Source organism: Sitophilus oryzae, unplaced genomic scaffold (assembly GCF_002938485.1).
Source record: "Sitophilus oryzae breed Bouriz unplaced genomic scaffold, Soryzae_2.0 scaffold_1432_pilon_pilon, whole genome shotgun sequence".
Classification (NCBI taxonomy): Eukaryota; Metazoa; Arthropoda; class Insecta; order Coleoptera; family Curculionidae; genus Sitophilus; species Sitophilus oryzae.
The window spans coordinates 1,029,356-1,043,289 of record NW_022146096.1 but is presented as its reverse complement, the minus strand read 5'-3'; the positions used below and the strand labels follow the sequence as shown (position 1 = coordinate 1,043,289).

The 13,934-nt window shown below is 33.0% G+C and overlaps 1 protein-coding gene across 1 annotated transcript in view; it reads left to right on the top strand.

Annotated features, from left to right (window-relative positions):
* Positions 1–5,309: 5,309 nt before the first annotated feature.
* The window catches only part of LOC115876366 (tyrosine-protein kinase-like otk), a 55,027-nt gene continuing 46,402 nt past the window's right edge, over positions 5,310–13,934 (top strand). The window contains exon 1 of the mRNA XM_030892109.1: positions 5,310–5,499. Within this exon, the coding sequence (XP_030747969.1) occupies positions 5,310–5,499 (190 nt within the window). The remainder of the gene's footprint in view (positions 5,500–13,934) is intronic.

Here is a 13,934-nt window from a genome sequence, read left to right as displayed (position 1 = left end):
TTAATTTCAGAATGCTCTTGAACTAATTCTGTGTCAAATTTCAGAGTAGATAATGGCCTTTCCCAATCAAACTGCCGAGGTGGTTTAATTCATATAATAAACAAATACTCTATATCACGGGGAGTTTATCTATAACAATGTATAAGGGAATATTATTTTATTGGAAATATTATAGTTTTTACAATATTTATTAGGCTTGATTAAGGTTTGCAGAGCTTTAGCATTTGCCACAAATGAGCGAGCAATTTGTTACAAAACTGTAATTACAAAACTTTAATCTATTTCCGTGTTGTAACGGAATTTGATGTCTTTATTTTCCAGAAAATTTAGTCCAAACATAAGGAATATTCTGTTGATGTTTCACCATCAAAATCTTAAAAATAAAGAAGTTGTCTAAAAATGTGCTACAATACAGATGTAGTATAATTCTTTATCTATAATTTCCTTCTTCATTTGTGTGAAAACATAAAACGTTAAATGCCGAGCAGCATTATTGTGCTACTTTTTTTTCGGACTGGTGAAATGGACTCTTAAAAGCTCTATTTTGTTACGGACCAGCATAATCCCAAGAATTAAAACCTTCAAAAAAGTTATTACTACTGTTATAGAAAATTATCTTCTTTGATTTCACGATGAACTGTAATTATTTCTACATAATGTAACGATATTTCCTTGAGAAAATCCATCCGATGCAAAAACGATCGAAAAAATCAGATCGATCCGAACCGATTCCATCAGCGTCATTATTTCCCAGTCCATCTTCCCCGTAATAAACTCGTTTCTAACGTGATCGATCGTGACCGTTCTGCAGTACTTTATTGAAGAAAGTCATGGAATTATCCGCATTATTAGGTGACATGATAAGGGAATCGTGGAGCGCCGCCGGTCGCCGGGGCAAATATCATCGGAAGCGTGAATCTCAAGGCGGTCAGGTTGTGAATCTAACGCTTTACGACAACCTTATTAGCGTGGAGAGAAACGGAGACGGATAAAAGGCATTATCCCTTATTTTTTTTGCTATATGGATTATTTTTCATTAAAACTCTTTGGTAAAGACTGAGTTTTATTCATAAGCACAAAATATTTATACGTCTTAAAAATTATGAAAAATAATAGATGATTTGGTTGTAACATTTTCCGATGCACGCCATCAATCATATCGACATTGACATTAAGTCCAAAAATAAAAATGTTTAAATTTGTTGTATATAATTTAAGATACCGAGCAGCTCTTCATTTACTTTATAGAGCAAATGATGGTAACAAGTTTTGTTTAGGTTAAAGCAGCAAAAATTAGTTTAAACCGAATTTTATTATCGCAATGTTGGTCACATTGCGCCGTGTTCAGCAATGTTGTCCTTTATTATCTGACAATATCCTGACGTCAGTCATTATTTTGTATAATATCGTGTTATTGTTGAATCTTTGTGAACAATTCTCGTTTTTTGCCTATTTTCGTAGTCTTTTTTTAAAAATTGCACTTTTAAGCACAAACGGTTCTTTTAAGAACTAAATTTTCGAGTTTTTGTAATGCATTTCTTGAAATTGTGTGTTGAAAATATGCCGAAGCATTTAAACAGTCGAAGCAAAGAGCTTGTAGCTTCCCTGATAAACAATTTGAATTAATAGTAAAGGTCCTTTAATACCCCTGACTGCAGTCAGAGAAGCAAGTTTGATTGATAAACACATTATACCACTTTTAAAGTTAGTTTTTATTAAATTTTCTGATTATTTGTTTGTGCATTAATAGCACCCTGTTACTTGTTATTACCACTTATGTCGTTGTAAGTTGTACATCAATAAATAAATAAATAAATAACCCATATAAAGAGTAGAATAATCTGCATAATGGACTATATAGTTTTTGCCAATATGTAATAAGTAAAATAAGCTATAAAACAAATAAATCAATAATTAATTACTAATATGTTAGTTATTGAATTAAAAATAAAACGTAAAACTTTAAAGATTATATAATAAATAGTTTTTCAATTTTAAAATTATTGCCCCAAATTAGCCATAAGCAAATTTGGGGCATGTATGTAAATATGTTATAATATATCTTTATATTCACCAATATTCTTTGTGAATTCATTCTTAATTTTATTTATTTATTGTAAATTAATCTTTTAAAATCGCCAAATTCTTTTATTATTACTATAGAGTAGGTTAAAACAAATTGAAAAATTTTATTATAGTGAATTTACAATAATTGCTTTTGTAAATTTATAGATCCCCCCATTGAAAATGGAGATATTAAGATATTTCACATTTTTGAGTATATACTCCCATTGTCCCATTGAAGAAGGAGACATTAAGATATTTCTATTGATAAACCTAATTAAGACATAACAAATAAGAAAAATTAATTCGATATAATATTCATTTGCATACATAACTGGGTATTATGACCATTACAAAATACGATAACTAGTATTCTTTTCTAATATAATTATCTACTAATATGATATATAGTCTGGGTATTAAACTATTCAAAGCTATCTTCTTAAACTGGGCTATCCTGTTCTATTCAAAGATAATTAGATAATTAATATGGTTTTGAAACAGCTAGTAAACTCTTAACAATAGTTTTTAATATAACAAATCTCTTAAGCAAGCCTTGTTAATATCATATTCGTTTTTTTATTACTATTGGCACATGCTAATTCAATTCCACCTCGCCCAGCTTAATATAAGTTAAAATAGTTGATTTGGATCATTTCAATAAATTCTTTCAATAGAAGAAATTGATCTTGACAAAGAATGTATTGATAAAAATTACATTATCTTTGAGACAGCCTCGGAGAGAACTTAAAAATAATAAATAATTTCAGAAAAATATTAACGAGTACAATATTTTGTTCTGTCAAACAAGATTGTATCAATAATTAATTCAATTCAAAATTAATAATTAATAACTGTTAGGTATATTTATTACGTTTTTTAAGGTTTTTCCATGATTAACTCTCCTCCCAAACATTCTACATCCTACTTGAAAAGTGTTTAGACAACATGGCACTCTTGAACATTAAATTATTGTTCTTATTGTGACATGCTTTTTTATTAACATTTAAAACAGACTAAAGCTTCATTCAGAACCTCGCAATTAGTGGAATAAATTATTAGTGGTTTCAACTACACTTTACACTTTTTAGTTTACGATCATTCACAATGCCTAAAGGCACAATTTAAATTAATACAATATCCTAGCTTGAGGTAATCAATTCTATCCACAGAGAAAGCCTAATATTTAGCTTATAAAACAATCAACTTTTGATTTTTAACCACATTTTCTCTCGGCGGCCAAAAGGCCAAAATGACATTCCTCGCAAATTTTGAAGTATAATTAGTGGAAAAGTTAAAAGTTTGGTAAATTTTTCCACTAACTGAAAATTCTTATCACTAATTTTGACGTTCTGAATGCTCACTTAGAGGAAAAAACTTCTACGCTAATTGAAACAATTCAATTATTCCACTAATTGCAAGCTTCTGAATGAAGCTTAATAAGAGAAACAAGAAAAAAAGAATCTGCAAAATAAAACACTAAATCACCACAATACACCAAAACACTTTGGTGTATTGTGGTTATTTAGTGTTTATGTACATACAACAAATGTATTTTGGTGTATTGTGGTGATTTAGTGTTTTATTTTGCTGTGTAACACCAAAGGTTCCAACCCCCAACTATAAGAATATATATGTCAAAATGAATAAATATTTATATGTATCACAAAAACAAATATTTTACTAATTCTGCGTATCAGTAAAATGTAACCTTTCAGGACCTAATAATATATCACCACTTATTCATTAAAACTGACTCTACTAGAACTTTAATGACTTAATATAAGATTGCAGTAAGTCCACATTAAGTACATAATTTCAATGTTGTGGAATGGATAGAATATGCGAACATATTGAAATGGACGCGTCTATTGCGTCCATTCATTATATGTCGCCATGTTTCTATATGTCAATGTTTTATATATAAGAATTTGAAATCTCAACCTCTAATCAACCAATGCTCTATTAAAGCATTATCTACCGCTACAGCAAACTAAATAATAGTTGATAGTAAAATAATCTTATTACCAGCGTTGTATCCATAAAATGCTATTCTAAGTCTTCTTCTCAAACTTTTATATAATTTTTATTACCATACACTAATTAATGAATGACTACTCCGATAACATATGCTATAATTTTCGATCAATTTACTCGTTGTATATCAAAATGATACAGTTAAACACTAATTTCAATTAAATGTATCAGAAATACACCGAAGCCTCCATATTTTAAGTAGATTAGGTAGTGATTGGATATTTTTTGAGAGCACTTTGCCTACCTAATTATTTAATTAAACCGTCAGTAAGATTACACTGATTGATGACACTCTTACCTCTATCTCCGCCTTTATCATATTTTCATAATTAATTAAATAATACCTATCCAGCTAATTAATTTTTGATAGTAGCTTAACTCTGGTGATTTTAACATCAAGACCAGTTTCCGTTCTATAAAGACAATGTTTTATCGTCCATTGTAAGATCAGCTTAATTAAAGTTAATTAAGAATTATATTTCTGAAGATGTGTTCATTATTGATAAGCCAATTTTTGATTTACCAGAAAAAAACGGTGTCAGAGTTTGCTTGGAAATAAAGATCGCTGTCATATAACATGTAAATTTGTATGGAAAATATGCAGAAAACTTGATACTCGGCCTTTCACACAGAACACACTGTTTTTATGAAATGTCATTGTAATCTATTCAATTCAATTCAACATGTCTTTATTAAGTATATAAACAATTGTATACAAAACCATCCAAAAAAAATATGTGAGAAAAGAGTAATAAAATAAATAATCAAGTTATTACAGAAATATAATTAAAAATTAAAGACCTACATTATTCAATAATTAATTACAAAATATATAAAAAATCAAGGTAATATGAAAGAAGTGAGACAAAAAAATCAAACAAAAGTTTAAATATTAGTCTTTCAACATATAGCCCTTCACTCTCTTTTTAAAAGACTGAATGCCAGAAGGGTGTCCGATATCGTTGGAAATAGCATTGTAAACTCGGACCGCATTATAGGAAAATAAACGCTGAAACAAAGCTGAGACATGTACAACGCGCCTGATCTAGTGGGATAGTTATGCGTTTCGTTTCGCTTAAATAATTTCTCAAATAGATAAATTGGTGTTTGGGATTCATTGCTGTGAGACTCCCTAAAGCAATCGGATATGTGATCAATTACCCAGACCGGATACGGCAAAAACAAAGAGATTCTTGGAAGGAAGTAAGATGAAAATCCTCCGTAAAATCATAGGTAAAACGCTGCTAGATAGAGAACGAAGCGACAACATAAGGCAAACATGCAAGGTGGATAGTATTAATGAATGGGTATTGAGCGAATGGAATGAACATATAAGCCGAATGGACGAGGGAAGAATAGTAAGGTCAGCTCGAGACAAATCACCACTAGGAAGAAGAAGTACGGAAAGGCCAAGAAAAAGATGGTGTGATAACCATCGATTGAAACTGTAGGAATGATGTAAGGAATGAACAGGCACTCTGCCTATTATAGAGTACGAAGACGAAGAAGCATTTTACCAAACCAGAAAGTTATCCGAAAACAGCAAAAAAAAATTAATATGTGGTCGGTTTGGTTTCGTTTGGTTTTGACCAAATATCCACATTTCGTGGAATGTCCATTCCTGTCAATTTTTATTTCGCTGATATTTCTAGTCAGGCAGCTATCTTTTCTTCGAAAATTTTATTTTTGATCAATTCTGTTCGGAAAATTATGTATTCTTCTGACAATATTCCTAGATCCTTTTCTTGGACATCCAGTAAATCAAAATGTTTTCACTATTATCTTATATGTGTTACCTATACCTTCTCGAGTACTCACCAAACAACGATACGCAATTAGAGTCGGTCGTTAAAATTTGCTTCACTGAATATTCTAAGTTCCCATAAATATTAATAAGATCTACTACAGTAAATTCATGACAAATAATGTCTTTTTTTAGATGGCGAGTCACTCTTGTAATCTCGTTGTTGTTATCTACCTGGGCACGAGATAATAAATAGTCTTGGAGAAATAAAATATTTTTTGTGCCAGTGCGGAATTTCACAGTGGTGGAAAACGGAGTGTTAATATCCAATTAATAGGCAATGGCTTGAATATGTAATGAAGTTGTCGTTTTTCTTAACGCGAGACGCACGTATTAACAACACAAATATATACGGCACTAGTTTAAATTCAGTGTAAATAAAATTATTAACGGTTTGTATTTGAATAGAGTCAAAAAGTTATTCTGCTGTTGTTTGCATAATATATGCTTAATAAACACCTGTCAATAGTTTTGAAATATTTTGAAGTGTAAAGCAATTTGAAGAGGTTATACACAGTTCTCAACAGTATGTCGGGAATACAGCCCTTCTAATGAAAAATTTAGAGATTTAGTTTAAATGCAAACTTAAATTGTATACAGGTTAGGTTACTTGGGTTTGGAATCCGGTTTGATCCCACATTCCTGCAGGGGCTTATTGTGATACCCCAGTATTGCGATACCCCAGTATTATTGTACCAAACCTTCCTCTCATTTCTTCTTTGCGTTAAAGCACTTCCAGGTCTTTGCAAGGTCTTTGCAGGTTTACCCCAGTGGGGCAGTTTCCAGTGACGACACCTACTAGGTGTCACCTAGAATTATGTACCTATATTAGGTTATTTTGTGCTCTAGTAGTTGTTTTGTTTTATTGCTATTTACCACTGGCCAAAGTCTTCGAGCTGTAGCGCAGTAAATTGTATACATGTGATAATACAAATTTAGGTATTTTATATGCTTCCTAGGCATTTCACAAAAAGCCGTCAAGCGGGAGAATGCAATGCATTTTTGTCTCACACATATTTAGTCAAATTACAACTAAAAATTAAAAACAAATACTTTATTTATCAGTGCATGTGCAATGTCCAACTACTATGTAATTTGGAAGAACATAGACGAAAATAGTTATTTTTAAAGTAAGTATATTTTTTTGTATTGCACTGTTTGATAAAGCTACGTTTTCAAGCTCTTGACCTTATCGTCGTGACTGATATGCAACTGCTTCTGACAGTAATTATATTGTATTCGCTAAGAGTATGTCGCACCTGGGACCGCGAGGGCCTATTGTGGCTCAGTTGTACAAACTTTTAAAAGGAAAAAGTATTAAAATGCCACCCTCATAGTTTCATCACCTTCCATGAAACGTCGGTATTGGGCGTCTTCCACTAGTCCTATCCTCTGCAGGTATGATCTAGGCCTGCAGTGGCCCGTGTATACTAAAGCTTGTCGCCCACTTGGCCGTCACGTCCCGTCCCGTTCCGGCCCGTCAAAATACGGATAGGATTAAAACCATGCAAATGAATAGACTACCGCACATTAGCCCGTCACGGCACGGAACGGCGAGTCCGTCGACGGAACAGATTCCAGCTCTGACTCTCCCCGTCAAACGACGGTCCGTGCCGGGACGGGCCGGTCAACTGTACGCGGAGCCGGCCGGCCGGCGCTGGCCTGCATTAACTTATGGAAGCCTTTCGATCGCATATATGTTTTGCAATTATTTTGGCAGTTGTTATTGTTAAGTCCGAGAAAGCAGTCCTAAGAAAAAAAATTAGGGAAATTAAATCGTTAAATAAATGATGGGACCTCCGCGTTCAGTCCGCTTTTGATTAATGGGGTGGACCCACATTTTCTCTTTATCTTCTATTTATTTTCTTCTTCTTCTGCCAAAAATGCGGCCGCTACAATAACTTCTTCATCAGAACTGCTGCTTTCACATAGTGACTCTGTCACTGCTACATGTAAACTAAAACAAAAAGATCTTCGCAACATACGACCGCGACGTGACGGCTTGCCGGTTTCCTGCGGCAAAGTGGGCGACCAAGCTCTCCGTCGCCTGCAGGCGACGAGCAGCTACGGTCCGTGCTGTGCCGGACAAGTGGGCGACAAGCTTAAGGGTCGGCATTTCTGGTCTTGGGTACCGATTTTCGTGTGTACGCAGAGTACGGTCAACACGCTTAGTAAAATAAGATGTACTGAATAAAGACAGAAGGAAAGTATTTTTCCAAGCGCATGGAATCTAGCATCAAATTAAGTGATTATGCAATAAATACTTCTTATTTTTGCTCTCTCCGGCTTACTAGATTGCCATAGCGATTCACTCCTATACATACAAACAAAGTTTCGCTTGCCAACAGTAGCTCTAGTAAGCGTACGCGCTCCATTCCAGCCTTTAAGAGTTCTCCTGTTCTGAGTTTGGATGGCCCTGCCACCATTTTCTTGGCATGTTCCATATCGGGACTGTCCATTCATAGACCCTGTCTTTTGCGAGATTTTTTTAGCTAACAGGAACAATACACTCACCAGCACGAAAAACGAGCATATTAAAATTTTGATGTGTTTTAAAGTTTAATATATTTTGTTTTATTGACTCGATTTTGATGATTTTTTAAGTAATTTGTAGCTAAATCATTTGACTTTTTAGTATCTCTTTCTATACTAAAAATTAAAGTTTTTACGTGTCAATTATATAGGGAAAATAAAATGTTGATATTTTGGCGAAAGTTTGAAACACCCTGTTGAATATTTTTTTATTCGTCGCAATAGCTTTATTTTTATTTGAGATATTCGCTTTTGAATATTAGTATTGATTTTGGTTCCTCATATAATATAATATGATTTTTCAAAGACAGTGCCATTACATAAATCATAAACACTATTTTATCGGTTTGTTGACTAGGACCAAAAGCAAAGTTATTTTTAAATACCTTGCTTTGTTAACGTACTACATAGGGTGTTGCAAACTTTCATCAAAATATCAACATTTTGTTTTCCCTCGTATAATTAACAGATGCTAACTTTCATTTTTGATTTAAAAAGAGACACTAGACAATCAAATAATTAAGTTACAAATTCCTTAAAAATCATCAAAATCGGCCCACTAGAACAAAATAAACTCCCCGGCACGAAATTTCGCCACCCTAAAATTTTGACTAAGTTTGATGTTTCATAATTTTTTAATTTGTAATCCCATTTTTATGATTATAGTATTAGTTTGTAGATAAATTTGTTAGCATTATTTTTTTATTATTTTAATGGCTTGTATATTTAGGTTAGGTGTGTTCTAGAACTGTATTGATATGATTTCCAGTTTAAACACATACTTGAAAACGGCTAGTGATACGTCTGACCGAAACGTTCTATAAAAATAAAGACGATCTCATATTTCCAAGTCCTATTTATAAATAAACTATATGTTCTTTAGTTTTAAATTCAAAATTAAACTGGCATACGTTACGGTAATACAAATAATAAAATATATTTTGCTATTGCAATCTAAACAATTTTCACATTTTTGTATACGAAACGAACCACGAACACTGCGCCCGAACTAGTTCATTTCGCAGACCATAAACCAGGCGGCTTTATCCTCCGATCACGTGCTCTCCTTGAAGTATCTTGTAAACGCCGAGTAAATCATGTAAAAGAGTTTATCTACGGCAATGAATCTGGAGTGTGAGACTTACGGTCGACTAAGAACGGTACGTCGACGTCGGTACGTATTTTTGACGTATTTAAATCGCGATTCGGCATAAATCAGCGCGGCCGCTACACGTTTCCAACGTCGATCGTGTATTTATTGCTGTACATGTTCATTTTAAAAGATTTTTCGCTTTTGTCTTGTCCGCTTCTATCGGTCCGTCTCTACTGAAATGCACGCGAGTGCTCGCTCGACGATCGTTTGTTATTGTCAATTATTCAGCTTTCGTCTAACGTCTTAATGATTTACGATTTTATTCACTTGGAAATTTATTTCTGTGATTTTTTATGAGAGTTCTGTAAGCTATAACTCACCGTTGGAGTTTTACGAAGACGAATCCTAGTACACAAATCATTTTAACATTTATGTATTTCGATATAATTTACATTATTAGCCAAAGGTGTTTTTGAGGACTTATTAATGCGGTTTAGGGCGATGTTGTTAATTTATGCTATTTTGTCTGATAACTATAAAGTTTTCAACTAAAATTACATACTGTAGTCAACTGGTACTTGTTTTGAGAGTTGTTACAGTCATTTTCTCGAGTATATATCCGGATATACGTATCGTTCGAAGTTAGCATGGAGTACTTATGGAAGAAACTTAATCATATTCAAATCTAGCATGCGACTCTATCTAGTCATGACTTATACATGCTTAAAACGGACATTGTAAAGAAACTGCAAGTTACACAGCGCTCAATGGAACGAAATATTCTGGGAATAACCAAGAAAGACCGTAAAAGAATAAAGGGTATACGACAAAAGACCCAATAAATAGATGTCCTTCACAGAATCAAATCCCTCAAATAGCAAAGGGCAGAACACCTGGCAAGAAGAACGGACAACAGATAGACCACAAAAATTACAGTATGGTACCCACGAGGAAGTAAGAGTCTTAGAAGAAGGCCAAACCTGAAATGGAACCATGATATTAGGAAATTAGCAGGGATAAATTGGGCCCAAGAACAACAATGGGCTCAACTACAAATAGAGTATCTAAATATATGAGCTACACCATAATTTGAAATGGTTGAATAAGCCGTACAGGATGCTGAACGTCTTGTAATAAACACTCGAAAATTTAGTTATTATCTCAACGTAGATCGTAAATTTAATTTATGCCATTTTTGCTAAAAAGCCGATCATTACTTCGACTTATCCGGTTTTGTTTATAAAAGATTGTAAAGTGTCCAGGGACCTTAAGCTTTTAATATGACTGATCTTTTCTGTGTAAATTTGAAATATTTTTTTGAGGTTTTCAGTTTTTAAATAAAGCAATTTTAGGTCTTCTAGAGATCATCTACATAGCAGCAATTGTCAATAGATCGTATAAACTAATTAATATGCAAAAAATACAAAATTACTTAAGTTAAGAACCTCCAACTCCCAGTGGATGACATACCAAGAATGTACAACTTTGAGAAACACCTCAATGTAGTATTGAGCAATAAAAAAGATTAGGTGAAAGATATGTTTGCTCATCATGTAAAAGGTCATACCATAACGTGGTATACTGATACTTCCAAAACCAAAGCGGCGACAGGGATAGGAGTTTGTGAACGAAAGCTAAATACTCCGAACCAGTGGGCACCAACCCCAGAAAGATGCGTACAATTTATCTTAGGTAGGAACTATCAAAACCAGAAAATAGCCATCCTATCCGATAGTCAAGCAGCATTAAAAGCGATCAACTCACTAACAATCAATTCAAAGTTGGTCATAGAATACCTAGAGAAGCTGAACAAATTAGGCAAAGAGAATAAAGTCCGCCTACTCTGAGTGCCCGCTTACCAAGGGATGGAAAGCAATGAAAAAGCAAACAATCTAGCTAGAAAAGGAGTGAACACTCTAACTGGAACGTTCTGCTTTCCAAGTAGAACCGAATAAAGTGAAACTCAAGAACCTGGAAGACTCCATCCGTTTGAATCGTTGTATCGGATATCTATCGCTACGGGGCTAATAATCATCTCTAAATATCTTGATTTGTCAGACCTTACGATGTTTGCCTGATGGAAATGATCAATTAGTTTTCTGATTTAAGTAAGAATACAATATTGCCCATTGTGCACGTGGCTTTTCTAAACAGGACATTGTTCTCCTCATACGAACACCTCAGTTTGATGCAAGCTGAGAAAACAATGGTGAATGCAACATGATAAATTATATTCCCTACCATTATCTGTTATAATTTACACCTGACTGCGGTTTGTAGATATAACGAACTTTAATAACTCATGTAAATGAGTATAAGCTCATATATATAATGATAAAAATTTGTTAAAATTTTTTTTTTTTTTTTTTTTTTTTTTTTTATTGATTTTATGTAAAGCTCTGTTCATTAAAGTGTTGTATCCTATGTGATAAGGCTTGTTTCTCTCAACATTTCCTGTCTCACAATATGTACGGCTGTTTGTCTGTGCGAGGAATGTGGTTCATAGTTCATAGTTTGTCGATTTTCGAAAGAATCAGTACATGTATTATATTGATATAGGTTTTTGTTTCATTTTAGTGATTACGGAAAAGCACTTGTTCATTTAAAATGTGTATTACCTCATGTGTATTAGGCTTGTATTTTACCAGATATGTCCTGTCTTTATAGATTGTGTACCGTTTGTGTCCGGGAAGGCGTTCATTATTTTGTATATAGTTGGCGACCCATGTCTTTATTATCTAAGGGTCGGCATTTCTAAGTCTATATGGAGTGCCGGTTTTCATGGTGTACGAAGAGTGATACGGTCTACGACGCTTTAGAGTTAAAATTAAGTGTTTTTGTACTGAATAAAGACAGAAGACGAGTATTTTTCTCCGGAACGGCGCGATGGTAACTAGCGGTCCAGATTAAGTTAGATTATGTAATAAATACTTTCGTATTTTACCCACTCCGATCTTACTCTAGATGCCATATCTGACTCACTCCGTAATACATGTAAACGCCACTCAGTAAAGGTTCTGACATTGCCTAAGCTGGGCATTATTATGTTCGTACATGGACCATACGAGATCTACTATTTATTAAACTACTGTAAATTGCTACAAGAAAGAGCGGTGATTCAGTTGTTTCAGCTTCTTTGGGGAGAGTAGTGATATTTTATTTATATTTTCAATACAACGACTACAATACGAGTCGTCCCATTTTACATATGGTTAGGCTTATTGTATTGATGGTGCCTGCGTATTTATCATATAATTGTCTGTATAAATCTATTGAATTTGCATAACTCGATCCTAGGTATCGGCAGAGAAACAGTGTAACCTTTTAAAATGTTGGATGTACCTATCTTTTAAAGTTGTTTTATTATTTATATTTTATTCTAGTATTTGTGTATCTCTTTCTAATTTTTGAAATAAAAATTTTCCATGTCGACAATGTACGAGGAAGAATGGAAAAATGTGGTGACGGAATTCTGATATTATGGCTTGGAAATTTTTTGATAACACCCGGTTGGATATGAATTAAATTATTAAAGATTTTTTTTTTTTTTATTTTGACTATTTATAATGTATTTGTTAAAATTCAATAAATACGCTCGTTTAAAAAGCCCGCGCTTCGATCCATTTAAAACAAGCTTTACTCTACTCTCAGTTAAGATGGCGCTACTTCTGTAGAGCCATTTTCAGTATGGCAGAGTACATTCTTTTTCTAGCTATGTATATTCTTTGTGGGCCTCTAAGTAGAGATGGTTTTAATTTCCGAAGTATCGGCTATAGCAGCTGCTTTAATTGATCATTGTAGAGATCAACTTTTGGACCTAAAACCATATCTACTAGAGTAAGTTGCCCAACAGATAATAATTATAATATACAAAAAAAAAAAAAAAAAAAAAAAAAAAAAACACTATTTTATAGGTCTGTGGACTAGGACCAGATGCAAGGGTGTGTTTTAAGTAAAAGAATTAGCGAATGTTAGTATCTTCTTCAAAAACGGAATATATCTCCAAAAAATATAAAGCTCTTGAGATGAATCAAAAAGTAAGACTGTTGAGAAGATAACACTTATGAGATGGATAGAAGTAATTTATGATTTTTAAATGTGCCTCTTTTGTTGAACGTACCCTCCACATGGACGTGTAACAACAACTAGTTTGTGATTTTGTAAGTTTTTATTGACTTTTATAACCTATTTTACTTATTACATAATATACAGGGTGTCACCAAAATATCAACATTGTTTTCCCATGAATATATGTGTTTATGTATTTTTAGTTATTTTTTTTTTTTTTTTTTTTTTTTTCTCATTATTTTATTAATATGAGAGATTCACTTCAAGTTATTTTTATATTAAAATAAAAAAAAAAAAAAAAATCAAATTTGATTTTTAAAATCATTCTAAAATCGG